This window comes from Notechis scutatus, chromosome 7 (assembly GCF_049901735.1).
Source record: "Notechis scutatus isolate UNSWTSFEM ecotype Mainland chromosome 7, rNotScu1.2, whole genome shotgun sequence".
NCBI classification, from domain to species: domain Eukaryota; kingdom Metazoa; phylum Chordata; class Lepidosauria; order Squamata; family Elapidae; genus Notechis; species Notechis scutatus.
In genome coordinates this window covers 27,868,106-27,886,143 of record NC_142015.1, presented here as the reverse complement: position 1 = coordinate 27,886,143, position 18,038 = coordinate 27,868,106, and the positions used below count along the sequence as shown (strand labels likewise).

General features: G+C 48.7%; 1 protein-coding gene across 1 annotated transcript in view; it reads left to right on the top strand.

Annotated features, from left to right (window-relative positions):
• The window catches only part of KMT2A (lysine methyltransferase 2A), a 36,230-nt gene that overhangs the window by 10,500 nt on the left and 7,692 nt on the right, over nt 1-18,038 (top strand). The window contains 25 exon segments of the mRNA XM_087969795.1: nt 367-3,074; nt 3,960-4,137; nt 4,330-4,564; nt 4,879-4,943; nt 5,057-5,428; nt 5,795-5,868; nt 6,263-6,391; nt 6,530-6,643; nt 7,298-7,444; nt 7,576-7,671; nt 7,939-8,059; nt 8,396-8,509; nt 8,937-9,121; nt 9,396-9,569; nt 9,865-9,975; nt 10,184-10,257; nt 10,515-10,720; nt 10,998-11,104; nt 12,083-12,220; nt 12,804-12,962; nt 13,048-13,165; nt 13,256-13,334; nt 14,220-14,380; nt 14,870-15,031; nt 15,485-18,037. Of these exon segments, the coding sequence (XP_087825921.1) occupies nt 367-3,074; nt 3,960-4,137; nt 4,330-4,564; nt 4,879-4,943; nt 5,057-5,428; nt 5,795-5,868; nt 6,263-6,391; nt 6,530-6,643; nt 7,298-7,444; nt 7,576-7,671; nt 7,939-8,059; nt 8,396-8,509; nt 8,937-9,121; nt 9,396-9,569; nt 9,865-9,975; nt 10,184-10,257; nt 10,515-10,720; nt 10,998-11,104; nt 12,083-12,220; nt 12,804-12,962; nt 13,048-13,165; nt 13,256-13,334; nt 14,220-14,380; nt 14,870-15,031; nt 15,485-18,037 (8,580 nt within the window).

Sequence of the window (18,038 nt, the reverse complement as noted above, 5' to 3'; positions counted from 1 at the left end):
AGGCTTTTGATAATCCAACAGGAAAAGATCCAGGATGGCTTCTCCTGTTCCAAGTCCAGCCATTGTAGATTTGTGACCCTTCCCTTTCCCTTTCCTTCCTTTCCCTTCCCTTCCCTTCCCCTCCCTTCCTTTCCTTTCACTTCCCTTCCTTTCCCTTCCCTTCCCTTCCTTTCCCTTCCTTTCCTTTCCTTTCCTTTCCTTTCCTTTCCCTTCCTTTCCTTTCCTTTCCTTTCCTTTCCTTTCCCTTCCCTTCCCTTCCCTTCCCTTCCCTTCTTTTCTTACCTCTTTGCTTTTTTTCATTTTCTGCCATGCCTGAAAACAAGGGTTTCCCTGCTTAATGTATCTATTTCTGTTCTTTTTCTGCAGTCTCAGTCAAAGCTAGTGCACGTAAACCTCGTGGGAGACCTCGGAACGGCTCAGACCGAAGTCCAGCTGCTCTACCAGAGTCCTTGCCAATATATTCCCCTTCAAGCAATCCAGAACCTACATCCATGGAAAAAATAAAAAGGAAGGAATTTAAAAGTGGAGAAAAACGTCGAGGGAGACCTCCTGCTCTAACCAGTGTGAAATTCAAGATCAGCCATAAAGAGTGCGTTCCAGATACTCAGAAAGGAGGGAAGGAAGAAAAAGAGAATGTGAAGAAAATAAAGCGGGCACCATCGGCTACCTTTCAGCATGCTGCAAAAATTAAGAAATTAAGAACAGGCAAACTCTCCCCGCTGAAGTCTCAGTTCAAATCCGGGAAGCTCCAGATTGGGAGGAAAGGGATTCAGATTGCCCGCAGGAGAGGGAGGCCGCCGTCTTCCGATCGCTTGAAGACCATGCCAGCTCTTGTCTGTTCCCAGTTGGAGAAAGTCCAGAGGGCGCGAAAGGAGAGGGAGGGTGTGCCATCTCTCCCCAAAGATGAAAAGCCAACCGTCAGGCAGAGCCCTCGCAGACCAGTCAGGATGATTCCTTCTTGCAAGAGGACAGATGCCACCATCGCCAAGCAGCTCTTGCAGAAGGCAAAAAAAGGAGCTCAAAAGAAAATGGAGAAGGAAGCAGCAAAGCTTCAGGGCCGGAAGGGGAGGACTCAGCTCAAAAACATCCGGCAGTTCATTATGCCTGTGGTGAGTGCCATCTCTTCACGAATAATTAAGACTCCCAAGCGTTTCATTGAAGATGAGGACTATGACCCGCCAATTAAAATAGCACGCTTGGAGTCTACCCCAAACAGCCGCTTCAGTGCTACCTCTTGCGAGTCGAGCGAGAAGTCCAGTGTGGCATCTCAGCACTCCTCCCAGCTCTCTTCAGATTCCTCACGGTCCAGCAGTCCAAGTGTTGATACGTCCACAGATTCACAGGCCTCGGAAGAGATGCAGGCTCTCTCAGAAGAATGCAACACTACTTCGGAAGCTCACCCGTCCCTGCCAGAGTCCGCCTCCCCGGATAATGAGGGTGCTGAGCAGAGGAGGGGGAGGAGGTTTTCAATGGCAGAGAAGAATTTTGCCCCCAAGGCAGCTAAGAAGCTGCCCAGCCTCCAAAGTGTGTCTCAACAGCAGTCATCATCATCATCTTCTTCACCTCCCCCTCCACTGCTCACCCCACCCCCACCCCTGCAGCCAGCAGCCAGCATCTCCGATCATGCTCCGTGGCTCATGCCTCCCACCATTCCCTTGGCATCGCCCTTCTTGCCATCTTCTGCTGCTGCCCCCGTTCAAGAGAAGCGGAAGTCAATCCTCCGAGAACCCACGTTTCGTTGGACTTCTCTGAAGCCCTCCCGGTCTGAGCCCCAGTACTTCTCCTCTGCCAAGTATGCCAAAGAAGGTCTTATCCGCAAGCCGGTTTTTGATAATTTCAGGCCGCCGCCACTGACCCCAGAGGATGTGGGCTTTGCTGCTGCTGCCGCCGCTGCCGGCTTTACCCCTCCTGGGGCCACGGCTGCCACCCGCTTATTTTCTCCTCTTCATTCTGGAACAAGGTTTGATCTACACAAGAGAAGTCCCCTGTTGCGAGCACCACGATTCACCCCCAGTGAGGCGCACTCGCGCATCTTTGAGTCTGTCACGTTGCCTTCTTCGATTAGTCGAAGTGCTACGGGAAGCACTACAGCAGCAGCTTCTTCAAGGAAACGAAAGAGGCGAGTGTTCAGCCCAATTCGATCCGAATCGAGATCTCCCTCGCACTCTATGAGGACAAGAAGCGGAAGACTCAGCACCTCTGAGCTGTCCACGCTCCCTCCGTCCTCTTCCGTCTCTTCTTCCCTAACTAGCATTTCTGGAGGCTCCCTTGCCACTAGTGCCTTAAACGCCACCACGTTCACTTTCCCTTCGCATTCCCTGTCTCAGACTGGGGAAGCAACAGAGAAAAGCCAGAGACCGAGGAAGCAGACAAACCTTCCTGCCGAGCCATTCCCATCGAGTGGCCCTGCTCCCCTTTTTCCTTGGTTCGCACCGGGTGCCCAGACAGAGAGGACCAGGAGCAAAGACAAAGCCACTGAGGAGGTGTCCAAAGACAAAGAACAGGACAACAGTCCCGAGAAGGAGAAGAGCCGAGAAAGAGATCGAGACAGGGAGAAAGAAAACAAACGTGAATCGAGGAAAGAGGAGAAGAAGAAGAAGGTGGGGGCAGCTTCAGAAATCCAGAGTAGCTCTGCTTTATTCCCATCAACTCGAGGGTCTAAAGGAAAGGTTATTGTCAGTGGAGATGCAGCAGCCTCATCTGTTGCCAAAAAACCTGCAGGACGGAGGAAACTGGCTGCCACTGAGCCAGCAGCAGATGCCCCTGCGGTAGTTCTCATGGACTCAGCTAGCATAAAGACCAAGTTACCCAAGAAAGGCCGAGGGGGCTTGGAGAAATCAAACCTGGACCTTGGCCTGGCAGCCGCGTCCGCAGAAAGGGAAGAATCTTTGCGTCTTCCTGCTGCCTCACTCGGCATTCTGAAACATTCCTCCATAAGCTCAGTATTGGCTCATGCTGATAAACTTCCAATGACTGACAAGAGGGTAGCCAGTCTCCTGAAGAAAGCTAAAGCTCAGCTCTATAAGATTGAGAAGAGCAAGTCGCTCAAGCAGGTGGATCAGCCCAAAGGACAGGTATTTTCCAAAAACATTGGGATTAGAAGGGAGGTAAGCACAAGAAATAAGACTTGGCACTCCCCGGACAGAATAGATGAAGCAGTGATGGTTGGTAAGAGTTTCCTGAGAAGGTGCAAGTGCGACTGGTCCCTGGGTCTCGCTAAACCCGGAGAAGCTATGAAAATGTTTCCTATTATACTGCCACTGCTCACAAACCTTGGCATGCTGTGAGCTGTTGGCTTAAGGCTTCTCGCATCTTTCCTTCCGTGTTAGGGAAGGAAAGTTCAACATGCACCAGAATGGGAACATAGCAGTTCGCCTTTCCAGGAATCTTGTGCCTCTGTACTAACATTTGTGGTTGAGTGCTATTTTCACACCCCATTGCACTCCAGAACATCTTTTGCGAATTGAATTCAAAACATTTTGTAGCCCTAGTCCTTCCATCTTGGGGAAAGAGATGAGCTCTGAATTATTGCAGGGAGGTTTTGTTTGTTTTTAAAACTTAACTTCCTCCCTCCCTCCCTCCCTCCCTCCCTTCCTTCCTTCCTTCCTTCCTTCCTTCCTTCCTTCCTTCTTCCTGCCTATCCCAGCTGTCTTGGGTTGTTAGATACAAAACAGCTACTAAATGTCTTGCAATATGTAGATGTTGCTGTGTGTTATTTCTAGTAGATGCTCACTATAAGCTCATACACGCCGAGATCCTTGATGCATTTTGTGCTTATACCTGCAGAATTGCAAGTGGTTGGCTTCAGGCAAAGCCTCTCTGCCTTGTGGAAGGAACCCACTCGGAAACATAATGTTAGAGAAGGCCAAGAAGCCAGCCAGCCATGCCTCTCTACTGGGATTCTGTTGCTCGTGGCAGGATGATTGTATCACCCTATTCCATCTGTTTCTGGAATTTAGGGTCAGGAGAGCGATTCCTCAGAAACCTCTGTGCGAGGTCCACGCATCAAGCATGTCTGCAGGAGGGCAGCCGTAGCCCTGGGCCGCAAACGAGCAGTCTTCCCAGATGACATGCCCACTCTGAGTGCCTTACCATGGGAGGAACGGGAGAAGATACTGTCTTCCATGGGGAATGATGGTAAATGGTTTGATTTGGATAGAAGACGGCATTCCTTTCCTTATGTCAAGGGGCATAACTAGAGATTAACATAAGGGAGACTACTACATGGAAGAATAGCTTTACAAAAAAAAATCTGAATAGAGCCTTTTGCGGTGCTCCTTTAGAAAAAAATGATGATGCTGAGTTAATAGCTGGTGGTCCTTTTGACAGACAAATCCTCTGTTGCCGGATCAGAAGATGCTGAGCCCCTCGCACCTCCCATTAAGCCCATCAAGCCAGTAACCAGAAACAAGGCCCCTCAGGAGCCCCCCGTGAAGAAAGGCCGGCGGTCGAGGCGCTGTGGGCAGTGTCCTGGCTGCCAAGTCCCAGAAGATTGTGGTGTCTGCACAAACTGTTTGGATAAGCCAAAGTTTGGTGGGCGGAACATAAAAAAGCAGTGTTGCAAGTAAGTGTGTGGATTTGAGGCCTCCTCACAAGGGATTCTTCCCGGGGGACAGTGCGGGGGTGGGGCCCCTAAACACTGGTTTCACTCTCCCTGAGGAGATGCCAAAGGCACCAGATTTTCCCATGCTTTGGGCTGGACTTCTGCCTTTCTCATCCAAATGGCAGCTGGTACGAATGATCGTCAGTAATGATGTTACCTAGTTTGGGTTATGAAACATCAGCAAGAAAACAGCCAAGCTCACAGAGCACCACGGCCCCTACTAGCAGAATCCTCCTGTGGATTGCTTAGTAATGTGTCCTTTTCTCCTCCTGAAGGATGAGGAAGTGTCAGAATCTGCAGTGGATGCCGTCAAAAGCTTATCTCCAGAAGCAAGCCAAAGGTGGGGAGCCCTTTGCAGAGGGAGAGCAGGAAGGGACGGGGCCACTGGTGCTTTCAGGACAGCAGCTCCATGTGTGGCTGGCGGTTCCATCAAAATGCTTTTCTGCTTTGCAGCTGTGAAAAAAAAGGAGAAGAAATCCAAGACCGGTGAAAAGAAAGACGGCCACCTGGGGAAAGTTCAGGGGGAGCCAGGGCAAAAAGCAGCAGCCCCTCCTCTGGCTTTGGGGAAAGAGGATCAGGCCTCCAAGAGAAGCAGTGAACCAGCCCGGAAGGCCAGTGAAGGAAAGACCGAGGAAGGGCAGCTGCCGCCGCCACCTGTCCTGGACCCCAAGCAGCCTCTTCTCTCTGCCACCCGGAAAGCTGGCAAACAAGCACTGCCTGCTTTGCCCCCTGTCCAGCTGCCTAGCTCAGGCCCACCCAAAAAGGAAGCCCCCAAAACCGTGCTGGCTGAGCCCAAGAAAAAAGCCCCGCCATCCCTGGAAGCAGGTATGTGTTGACCTTTCCTGGCGGCCTCTCCAGGACTGACTTACCTGCTCCCCGGAGAGACCGGTGGGGCCTTGCTCTCTGGTGTAAGACCGCCTCCCATAGGGGGGGAATGGCCCTGCTCAGCCACTGCACACAAATAGGTGCTTTCTTAGGCACACACCAGTGGCCCTGTGAGGAAGCAGCAGGCAAATGGGACTTGCCTTTCTCTTTTGTAATCATTTGTTCTTTTTCTCCTTCTGTATGCACATCCCGAAACTTTAGCAAAAAGTGGGTGCTGTCTCTTCTGCCCTAACAAGGCTCCAAATGCCTCCTTGTTTCAAGAGACAAATCTTAGGTTATTACAAAGTATGTTTGTAATTTTTCTAGCCATTGAGCAAAACAGACAGAAGAAAATCATTCCGCGTCCCAGCTTACTGGTGAAACAGAAACCAAAAGAAAAGGTAACCCTTCATCTTTGCTTCAAGGGAAAAAAAATGTTCTGTGATTGTCCCCTAATACTTTAAGCCTGATCCTGACCTCACCCCTTTCTGCAAACCCAGCACACACCATCTGAAGGCAGGTACAGGTCTGGGCCCCCGAAAAATGGGCGTGTACGCATGCCAAATAGTAGCATTTCTGACCTTTTAAGAAAATCCAGGTACACAATAGGAGCGTAATATTTCTCTGGTATGCTTCCTTGTCTGACGGTAGTGATAATTCAACCTGAATTTTGTGGTGTTTCTTGGGACTGACTCCTTATCGTAGGCTAGGCAAGGGGCCCGGGCCTTCCACTGATCTATTCTGAGGCCAGCTTGTGGAGGAGGGAAGGAAATGTTGTCTCTGCCATCTTTCTAGGAGAAGCCGCTCCCAGTCAGCAAGCCAGAGAACAGCGCCCTCAATACCCTGAGCACTTTATCCAACCACACCCCTTCCAAGCAGAAGCCCCTGACGGATGGGGTCCACAGGATCCGAGTGGATTTCAAGGTAACAAGGCAGCTTAGAGTGTGGCTTTCTTCCTCGGGAGAAGTTGGGCCATGGACGAGGGATGCTCCCTGCTTACCCCATTGTGGTGCCGGGCCTGGCAGAACCACCTCACGCAGGCCTTGCTTCTCTGCTTTCTAGGAGGACTGTGAGGCTGAAAGCGTTTGGGAAATGGGCGGTCTGGGTATCCTAACCTCCATTCCAATCACCCCCAGAGTGGTCTGCTTCCTGTGTGCCAGCAGTGGGAACGTGGAGGTAAGAGAGGAGTCGGGTATGGGAGGGTTGAAACACGTAGATGGAATTGAGTCCTTCATCAAAACAATCCATTGTTTCTGCAGAATCATGTTGTTTTAAAAGTTTTTTATTTGCCTCTGAAACCACAAACCGGTCCAACTTCTGCCAGTTCCTCCTAAGCCCTGATAAATATTTTTTGCTCGTTGCGGAATCTGGGATTGCTGTAGAAGTGAAATTGCTCACAGACAAGATGGGATGTGGTCTAAAAGCCGCTTTATCCTTGATACTCATCGTTGATTTGATACTCAACACGGCAGCTGGAACTTGCCAGTGTCATCTGCCTTCTAACTCACTACAATATTCCCAAGGGAAAAATGTGTTTGGTACTCATGGCGCCTCCCGGAACCAATTTTAACAATGAGTATCGAGGTACCCCTGTACTTTGGATATTAATGGGTGGGGCCATTATAATGTTATTCCTTTCTTCATTCATTGATTCAGTTTGTACTTTACCTTTCAATTAAGTTGGATAATCAAGGCTGCTTGAGTTAAGAACCAAATTCTTACAAAATCCACCAGAGCTAAGCTACGAGAGGGAGGGAAGGAGGGAGGGAGGGGGAGAGAGAGAAGTGCAGTGGGCCTGCCTGATTGGCTGACTTGTTTGTTTGCTTGTAGTTTGTCTATTGCCAGGTCTGCTGTGAGCCTTTCCACAAATTCTGTTTAGAGGTTAATGAACGCCCCCTGGAAGACCAGTTGGAAAACTGGTGCTGCCGTCGCTGCAGGTTCTGCCACGTGTGTGGGAGGCAGCATCAGGCCTCCAAGGTAACTCCCTTCGCTTTCTGGGACCTGCCCGCCGACTGGTGCTCAGGACTTGTGTTAAAAGGCGTGGCCCCTGGACAGGCCTCTTGAAGCCTGAAAGACCTTGTGTGACGCCCTTCTCTGCCATCCCACAGCAATTGCTGGAGTGCAACAAGTGCCGGAACAGCTACCACCCAGAGTGCCTGGGACCAAACTACCCAACTAAGCCCACCAAGAAGAAGAAAGTGTGGGTATGTTCCTCTGGGGAATCTGGGGTCTCTCAGGCAGACTCGATTGCCCAAACAAAATAGAAGAAAGGGGGGAAAGGAGACTGGGTGCGATTATACAAATTCCTGGGGAAAATGGACAGTCTCAAGTACTCCTTTTGTATCGGACTTTTATTTTGCTGCTGTGATTTCCTCTCTTTACTGAATATTGTGTCTGGTATAATTGAAATAGATACTTCTCAGAGAACAACTGATTCTTCAAAAAACACCAGCTTCTTTCTGTTTTTCTAGATCTGCACCAAGTGTGTTCGCTGTAAGAGCTGTGGGGCGACAACTCCAGGCAAAGGGTGGGATGCACAATGGTCCCATGACTTCTCTTTGTGTCACGATTGTGCCAAACTCTTCGCTAAAGGTGCAAAAGGGCCGAATAGTATTGAAGACCAAGGCCTGGGAGGGTTGGCAGCCATTCCCCCTGAAGGGAAAACTTTGCTTTTCAACCTGGCCTTAGAAGGGGGATGGCGGACAGCTTCCTGTGTAGAATGGCACACTGCCTGATTCATAGATCACATGAAGACTTGCATTGTTTTAACAGTGGTTTGTTCAATAAGCCACCATTGACCCCATTTTACCTGTATGAAGGGTTTCCCCTCTCCCGTCAGTCAGCCACAGGACTTGCCAGCAGCAGCCATTCTTGCTTTGTGATTCTCTGGCTGTGTGAGCCCACCTCCTCATTTTCTGCTGCTTGTAGGAAACTTCTGCCCCCTCTGTGACAAGTGCTATGATGACGACGACTATGAGAGCAAGATGATGCAGTGTGGGAAGTGTGACCGCTGGGTTCACGCCAAGTGTGAAGACCTCTCTGGTGAGGAAGAGCGTTTGTGGTCAACAGCCCTAGGTTACTTTTGCAGATCCCTTTGGTTTAAAAAAAAAGGCGGGGAAACCCTGCCCTAAAGGTTGGTATCCGGAAATCCCTTTAATGGTCACAAACAGAAATGGGACCATGTCAGGCGGTGCATTGAGCCAGTTTTTGGAAGGAAGGTGAGCGGAAATGCTGTGAGATGGTTTGGGGAAGGGTTGGTCTATTGAAACGAGCAGGCTTCCGCCTAAGGCTCCCCTCCAAGATGTCCAGCAGGGCGCAGTCCTCTCAGGCTTGAGGTGGCAGGCACCACCACCTCCCAATCCTGAGACATCAGAACACGCATGGGCCCTAAGTTGAGCCCTTCTCCTCCTCCTCCTCTCCCTCTTTCCTGGCCCTGCACAAACACACCCTTTGCCGTTTCTCCCTTCAGATGAGATGTATGAAATCCTCTCTAACCTTCCGGAGAGCGTGGCTTACACCTGTATTAATTGCACTGAACAGCATCCTCCCGAATGGCGGCTGGCCCTTGAGAAAGAGCTACAGCTTTCTTTAAAGCAGGTTTTGACAGCTCTGTTGAATTCTAGAACGACTAGCCACCTACTGCGTTATCGGCAGGTACGTCTATCTTTTTTCTTTCCCAAACTAACCAACTGTTGGTTTGCCTGTCTGTCTATTTAGGAGAGGTTGGTTATTGGAAATGCAGAATTTCTAAGCAAAAAAGCAGAATTAGCTAGGCATTACTAGTCTTAAATCAATTCCACAGGCTAAGAACTGAAGGTTTGGTATCAACTATCACAATTTATATGGCGATTATTATCCCGAGTCAGTTAAAGTTGGAAGAATCTTGAACAAACATTGCTTTGTACCACGAGCTCTTGTCTATCTTCAGGCAGCCAAACCTCCTGACTTGAATCCTGAAACAGAAGAAACCGTGCCCTCTCAAAGTTCTCCCAAAGGCCCAGACCCTCCCATACTTACAGAGGTTGGCAAGCAGGAAGAGCAGCCACTCCTCGATCTAGAAGGTGTGAAAAGGAAGATGGACCAAGGAGGCTATTCTTCTGTGGTAGGTCTTGGTGCAGTCGGCCACCCTTGCTTTCAGGGCTTCTGCTGGGGTGAAGAGAAAATTGAAGCCAAGTTAAAACAGGCTGTGGTTTGGCACTGAAAGGCCGCCATCTTGCATGGTTGTTGCCCTGTTTCTCCTCCTCTGAGTGAAGAGGAGGCCACCCATTGGACTCCAGCAGTGGCCAGGCCAGGGAGCTGCTTGATGAAAATGCCACAAGAGTCTACAACTCCTGCGGGTAGTGAGTGAGGCCTGCCTTAAGGACCACAGTGAAGTGGATTTTATTTTTCCCATCTAGTTGGAGTTCAGTGATGATCTTGTTAAGATAATCCAAGCAGCTATCAATGCGGATGGAGGGCAGCCGGAACTCAAGAAGGCCAACAGTGTGGTGAAGTCCTTCTTCATGAGGGTAGGCTGCATTTTGCCCTTGTCTTGAAGAAAGTTGATGCTGCCCTTGTTCCCAGAGCAGCGCTGATTCTCCAAAGAAACAGTTTTTAAACCTGTCATAAGTTCACCATTCCGATAAATTTGCCGAGTTTTGAGGCAGTTTTCTTAAAAGCTTAATGCCAAGCAAAGTAATACTGAATCTTATTAAAAATTGTGGTTTTTCTCTTTAGCAAATGGAACGAGTTTTTCCATGGTTCAACGTAAAGAAGTCAAGATTTTGGGAACCAAACAAAGTCACGGCAAAGTAAGCAACTGCTCTACTTCCTGAAGTCACTCCCTGTCACTAAGCAAAGATGGTGCCGTAATGTCGTCCCCTGGAAATCGCATGGATTTCCAGATGGCCTCTCTGGCTGCCTGCAGCAACTCCCGTCGGCTGCCAGGAGCAGGAAGTCCTCTGGCTGCTCCTTCCTCCGAAGGAGAGAGCTGAGGGACGACCTGGAGGGCTTGGGAGGTTGAGAGCTGCCTCTGACCGAGGGCGGTGTGTTTCTTCTTGTCTTCTAGCAGTGGAATGTTGCCCAATGCTGTCCTGCCCCCCTCCCTGGACCATAACTATGCCCAGTGGCAGGAGCGCGAAGAAAACCGTTCCGGTCAGCAGCAGCCCCCTCTGATGAAGAAAATAATCCCAGCTCCAAAGCCCAAAGGGCCAGGAGAGCCAAACTCCCCCACGCCACTGCATCTTCTGCATCTTCCTGCCTCACCCTTATCCAGTGAGAAATGGGGCCTCCTTTCCTTGCACTCTCTGAAGGAAGTTCTCCTGGAAGATGGGCTTTTGGGGGAGCAGAGAGGAGCCTTGGGGTCTGCTTTCTGCCTGAATGAAATGCATCCCATTCCGCCCCCCCCCCTCCCCAAATCCTTTGGGCTGCTTGAAAGAGCTCTTACCGCTCTGCCTTTTGCAGCTGGGTCCAGGGCTCCCATAGAGAATCCCGTTCCATGTTTCTTCCTCATGTTCTTTGTTGGGAATTCATTCTTTCCATTTGCGTTGAGGTCCCGATAGAAGCCAAGACGACAGCCCAGAACTTCCCCCTCCTCCGGATGTGGAAGACAACCGGCAGTGCTCTCTTTGCCTGAAGTACGGTGATGATGGAGGCAATGTAAGTAGTGCGGGACTCCCATTTCAGTCTTCTTCAGATGCTCCTGCTTGCTCTGTCTACTTAAACTGTTCCTGGCAGGTGGATCTCGTGTCATCTTCGTCCCTTAGAGTGATCTCATTTGTCAGTTAAAAACATTTGATTAAATCCCTCTGAGACTTTGGTGAGCAAATGCACTTAGTGGATAATTTATTTATTCATCCATTTATTGAATTTATATTGCCACCTATTCGCCTATGGTGACTCGAGGCGGCTTTGAGAATGTAAAACTATTTAAAACAAAAAGAAAACACTAAAAACTAACAAAAAGAATCAAATCAATTAATAAAGTACAATAGAACAAAATCTGAAAAAATGCTATCAGAAAGATTGTTATATTTTTATCCCACTTAAAAAAATGAGTCAACTCAAAGCAGCAAACATATTCAATACACCAGCCTCACATTTTCACCTCAGCAACAATCTTTTAATGTGGGTTTGGCTAAAAGAGAACAACTGGCCCAAAGTCATCCAGCCGGCCAGCTTTCATGCCTAGAGGAGAGGCCTAGAATTCGGTGCCTGGTTTTCAAGAACCATTTGGAATAAGAGAATTAGAAAAATATTAGCAATTTAAGAGTTTTTCCCGTTCTTTACAGATTACTCAGAGCTGGGAGAGATTGGTAAAAATCTCAGGATAAAATTCAGATATGTTGTTACAATAGAAACATGCAAAAGCATGCATTAGGGAAAATTACATGGTGCAATAAAAATTAAATAGGCATAAATTGAGTATGGAGAACACCTGGCTTAGCAGTTATGTTTGTGAGGGGAATCTTGGGCCACAAACGGGAGGTGCTTTAGCAGCATTTCCAGAGGATCAAGATATCGTTGAATTGAGAGCAAAATAATGGGCCTTTTCTGAGCCACCTCCCTGCTTGTCAGCTCTTCCTCCTTGCACAGGGTGGGACTTCTGCCTTTGGTGATCTGTGTGCTTTTCTACAGGATGCTGGCCGTCTCCTTTATATTGGTCAGAACGAGTGGACCCATGTGAACTGTGCCCTGTGGTCAGCTGAAGTGTTTGAGGAGGAGGATGGCTCTCTGAAGAATGTGCACGTGGCCGTGATTCGTGGGAAGCAGCTGGTGGGTAGTCTATGTGACTGCGGTCCGTTTTCTGTGGCGCTTTCACAGACCAGTATTTACAGAAAAGAAAAAGGTTTCTTCTGACAGAAATTCTGGGACAAAAAATCTCTTAGTTCAATGTTATTATTTTATTTCAGTAATGCTAGTAACAGGAAGAAAGGAGCTTGCAGGGTGTGGAATGGGCTCTCCTTGGCAATTTCTTAGCAGCCGGGCTGGGGCGTAAAAAGGCACCTCTCAGCAGTTAAGGTGGGAGTTGCCCCAAGCGGTTGAACGGAGGCTCCGTCTCTTCCTTAAGTGCCGATCCTTTCGGATTGCTTCAGAGTGGCTCTTGATCTTTCTCAGCTGCTTTGTTAAATAAATAGATTCAAAGGTATGTTTAAATTTATGAAATACAAAGTTGTAACCCTAAATATATGCTTAATTTGTTAAAAAACAATAGCTTTGCTTGTTTGCAGCTAGGGCAAGGAAGATGAACCAATTAGGAGTTCTCTGATATAATACTATTAATCAGATATGTTACATTCATTTTAACCGTGCAGTATTTGTGCAGTTTTACAATCAGAGTAACATGCCAATCTTGCAGCGATGTGAGTTCTGCCAGAAGTCGGGTGCCACAGTCGGGTGCTGCCTGGCCACTTGCACCAGTAATTACCATTTTATGTGTTCTCGGGCCAAAAATTGTGTCTTCTTGGAGGATAAGAAGGTGTACTGCCCACGACACAAGGACCTGATCAAAGGGGAGGTACGTCCTATGCCACTTGCCCCTTTTCTTGCTCCTCACTTGTTTTCTGTCCAGATGACTTATTCTGCCGTGGGTTTGTTTGCAGACAGTGCCAGAAAATGGCTTTGAGGTCTTGAGAAGAGTCTTTGTGGATTTTGAAGGAATCAGCTTGAGGCGGAAGTTTCTGAGTGGTTTAGAACCAGAGAACATCCATGTGATGATTGGTAAGCCCATTTGTGAAGTGAGGTCAGAATAGATGGCCTCTTGTGCCACTGCTGTTCTTGTGCTTCAGCCTTTCTTCTACTTCAATGTAGGGTCGATGAGCATTGACTGTCTTGGCATCCTGAATGACCTTTCTGACTGCGAAGACAAGCTCTTTCCAGTTGGATATCAGTAAGTGGAAGCTGCTCTTTCAGGAAGAAACCTGGGCTGCAGGGCAGGGCTGGTTGGCTGGCCTGGTTCTCCACAAGAAACAACAACAACAAAAAAGAATAACCTTGTTTCCTCACCCTTTTTTTTGTTTCCCTAGTTTTCATTGTTCACTTTTAATTGGATTATGAAATACGAGGTAGTTTCTCATTTTGTGACCACAATTGCAACTGGCCGCTTGGTAATTAAATGAAGCACAACTGTACTTAACAGTCCTACTTCAACTTTCTTTTGCTTTACAGACCTGTAAAGGTTGTAAATGCAAGGATCGGTTGTAAAGTTAGTTTTTCATTACCATCATAATTTCAAACGGGTGTAAACAAGGCAGATTGCTAAGTGAGGACTGCTTGTACCTTTCTTTAGAATGAGTACTTTGAAGGTACGGCATTCATATGCTAAACCCCTTTCCTCCCCTGTACATGGTTTTTACAATGGGCACAAAGGAAGGCCTTCCCTACACGTTCTTACATTGTGAGCAAGCCGCAGTTGCAAAGCAAGGTGGACAAGGGACTGTCCCAAGTACTCAGGTTTGCAACTTCTTGTAATCCTCTGCTTGAGATCCCCCCCCCCGGCAACCCAACAACTTAAAAGAGCAGGAAAAATCATCATATAATCATTGAAAGATAAGGCACTTGAGTTATTCTATTTTAGTAACATTACTTACCTTTTTTAGCCAATATAAATTAAATGAAGTAATTTTGTGGAAAACTAAAGTTGATACAAGATAACTTAAAACTTTTTTGTTTTTTGTTTTTTTCCCAAAATGTCCATTTTTCTGTGGCTTCAAAATTTCCAGAAAAATTATGTTATTGTCCCAACACTTACCCGATGTATATACTGTTTGTCCAGGTGCTCCCGGGTTTACTGGAGCACAACTGATGCTCGAAAACGTTGTGTTTACACGTGCAAGATCATGGAATGCCGTCCTCCTCTCCTAGACTCTGACATTAACAGCACCATGGAACATGATGACAACCGGACCATTGTCCACAGCCCAGTGTCACTTTCAGGTGTGGGGCAACAGTGGTATCAAGGGGGCCGCTACCTTTTCCATCCACAGCTTCTCTTGCCTGGGCAGTTCCTTTTTAGAAATCTCTTGAGTTGAGGGCTGAGAATGTCCCCTGCAAAACTATTTCTTTCTAACTCCAGAGGAAGGCAGAGAGGGGCTGAGTGGTCAGTGCGGCTTCTAGAAATTGGCATTTAAATTACTCCTACTTTCAGAGTTGAGCCTCTCTTGCCTAATGGAGAACAAAAGGGCAGGTGGGATTTCTCAGAAATGTTACTGACGTAGAAGAGAGGAATATTTACTCATAAAATCATCCTTCCCAACATGTATAGTTTTCACTTTCAGTTGATGGTGGTGCGGGGGCCCTTTCCCTCTCCTATGGAAAAATAAGCTATTGAGAAGAAATGCTTCTTTCTGACCCCCCGGAAATAGTCAGTTCAAATACGTTTTGACTGTAATTCAAATTGAATGATGGTCCTATTTTCTCCTGCAGCAGAAATTCCACCCAGAGATGGCCGTGCAGCACCGGCTGCCCTAAACGCTCCCTCTGCAGATCTTTCTCCACATTCTCAGAACTTCAAGGCTCTGCGGATCAGGACGCCAGGTTTTGCTCCTTCCCAGCGAACTCCTGGTTCGAGGCCATTGCCTTCTGCAGGTCTGACTCACAACTCTTCTTTCTGTGATGGCTTTTGACAGCTTTAGAATATGGAATTTTTCTTTTTCTTACTTAAAAACTATGTTCAGATATTTATTTAATTTAAACCCTTAAAAAGTATTTCCAGATAACACTAAACTAGCCCTATTGTAATTCAAAGTTGGGGAGAAATTTGGTTCCCTTTACTTTCCTAGTCCTAGTGCAGAGGTCTCCAAACTTGGCAACTTTAAGACCTATGGACTTCAACTCCCAGAATTCTCCAGCCAGCGATGCCAGGTTTGGGGACCCCTGTCCTCGTGTGTTGAGTCAAAGCCTATCTTTCTAATGATGAAAGATTTGTCTGAGGGAAAAGCAGAGCTGAGCTAGGGATAAGAAGTGCTTGGCCCTGGGGATCGGGTTTCTTTGAGAATCGTTGTGTTCAGTTTTCTTCTTTAAAAAATTATCTCTCCCTAGGAAGCCCTACCCCGGTGCCACACGAGATCGTAACCGTGGGAGACCCTCTGTTATCCTCTGGACTTCGGAGCATTGGCTCCCGGAGGCCCAGCGCATCTCTGTTTTCACAGCCGCTGAGGCCTTGGATGCTGCCTCCCACCAGAGTTGGGGCCACTCATGCTCAGCACAGCACTATCTCTTCCGGACCCAGCAGGAGTCCCGTCCCAGAGCACAACGTGAGCCTCAAACGTACCGAACACTCTGTGAGACCAGCAGCCGTGCATGTTGCTCTGCAGGACACCTTTACCCCTCCCAGTCTGGCCACCACAAGCGGAGGCAGAGGAGCTTCTCCTCGGGAGGGATCCCTCTCCTTTGAAACTGGGCCTTCTGGAGGGCCCTTTTCGGCCAAATTAGAGAAGGGGAAGCTGCTGAGCCCCAAAGATCCGAGTGCTTCCTGTGGGAATTCAAAAACAGGCTGCCATGGACAGGGCATATCTGGCCCAGAAGGAAACCCAAGCAAGGGAGGGAAGTTCCTAGAGGCCTCTTCTGCACTGTTTTCTCCCAAAGAATCCATAGTTTCTGCAGTGTTGCATCAGAATGCCCCAAAGAAGGAACAAGATCGGCATCTAACACAGACAGACAAAAATTGCTTATATGAAACCCCTGAAGCAAAGACCTCACCATTTTCAAGTAATCGATCTCCTTGCATGAACGATCCGGTATCTTCTGTGGGTAGAGAGAGGAGACAAAAAATGAAGAAGGGGACAAAAGAGAGACATTCTAGTAAGCTTTTTAGAAGTTTAAGTGTCCTCCCAAGTAGCCACAAAGAATGTGCAGAGACAGAATTTGTTCATCAGGCAATGACATCTGAGCATATTAATCAGCAGCAATATAACAGCATTGCTGTTGAGAAACTCATTGACAATAATGTGCTTGGCCAGGAGACACCCAAAGCTTCTTTCCCGAGTGAAATGGCCGCCTCAAAGGATTTGCAGAATTCACAAAAGCGGACAGTAAAAGTCACCCTCACTCCGCTCAAGATGGAAGGTGAGACCCAGTCCAAAAATGTTCAGAAAGAGCGCGAGGCGGAGTCTCAGCCGAAGCGTTGCCCATCTGGGCCCCAGCCGGCTTCCGTTCCAGAGCACTCGGGAAGTGACTGTATTGTCCCAGACACTCAGAGCTCTGCTTCCTGCTCAGTGGCCCCCAGCGACCCCTCTTACCCAAATCTGCCTGTCCAGGACAGCGGCTTGATGATCCAGGATGGAGCCAAAGAGCAGGAAGATGGGTCCTACAAGCGGCGATACCCTCGGCGCAGTGCACGTGCCCGATCCAACATGTTCTTTGGTCTGACCCCTTTGTATGGCGTGAGGTCATATGGTGAGGAAGACCTTCCCTTCTACAGCAACTCCACCGGCAAGAAGAGGGGCAGGCGGTCTGCTGAAGGCCAGGTAGACGGTGCCGATGACCTCAGCACATCAGATGAAGAAGACCTGTATTACTACAACTTCACCCGAACGGTTGTCTCGAGCTCAGATGAGCACATGGCTTCGCATAGTTTATTCCGTGAAGAGGAACAGATCAGTCTCCCCAAAATCTCTCAGCTGGATGGTGTGGATGATGGGACAGAAAGCGATGCAAGCACCACAGTAACAACGAGGAAAATCAATTCAGGAAACAAAAGGAGCGGCAAAGAAAATGGAACAGAAAGCTTAAAACTTGAACGAAGTGAAGATAGTGGGGAGAAAATGCAAGCGACCAAGACTTCAGTTGGCCATAAAACAGCTGATCCCAAAATGGAGAATTGCCGGGTCAAAAGTCAAGATTCTTTGGAAGCTCAGCTGAGCTCCCTAGAAGCCGTCAGCCGTCGTCCTCGTACCAACACGGAGCCCTCTGAGAAGAACCTGCTGGATACATTCAGCCCAGAACTGCTGAAGTCCGACTCCGACAATAACAACAGCGACGATTGTGGGAATATTCTCCCTTCAGACATCATGGACTTTGTTCTGAAAAACACCCCCTCGATGCAGGCCCTGGGGGAGAGCCCGGAGTCCTCGTCCTCGGAGCTCCTGACTCTGGGAGAAGGTCTGGGCCTCGACAGCAATCGGGGCAAAGACATGGCGCTCTTTGAAGTCTTTTCCCAGCAGCTGCCAACAGCCGAGCCGGTAGACAGCAGCGTCTCGTCTTCCATTTCAGCAGAGGAACAGTTTGAGCTGCCCTTGGAGCTGCCTTCAGACCTCTCGGTCTTGACGACCCGGAGCCCTGCAGTCCCCAGTCAGAACCACGGCAGACTTGCCGTCATTCCAGAGCCTTCCCTCGCCGCCTCAGGGGAGAGATCAATGCTAACTCTCCCGTCCTCAGATCCCGCAGAGAAGAGGGTGACGGTCACAGAAAAGGTTTCCTCCGGTGAAGCAGAGCCAGCGTTGTTAAGCCCACAAGTGGCCCCAAGCCCTGAGGGCTCTCTGACCCCCGACCCTTTCATTCAGAGCCACCTGGAAGCAGAGCACCTGGCCAGCCCACCCTGTGGACCGAGAGAAGCTGGTCTCGCGGCCAGCCAAGACCTCCCCGTTTCTCCCTC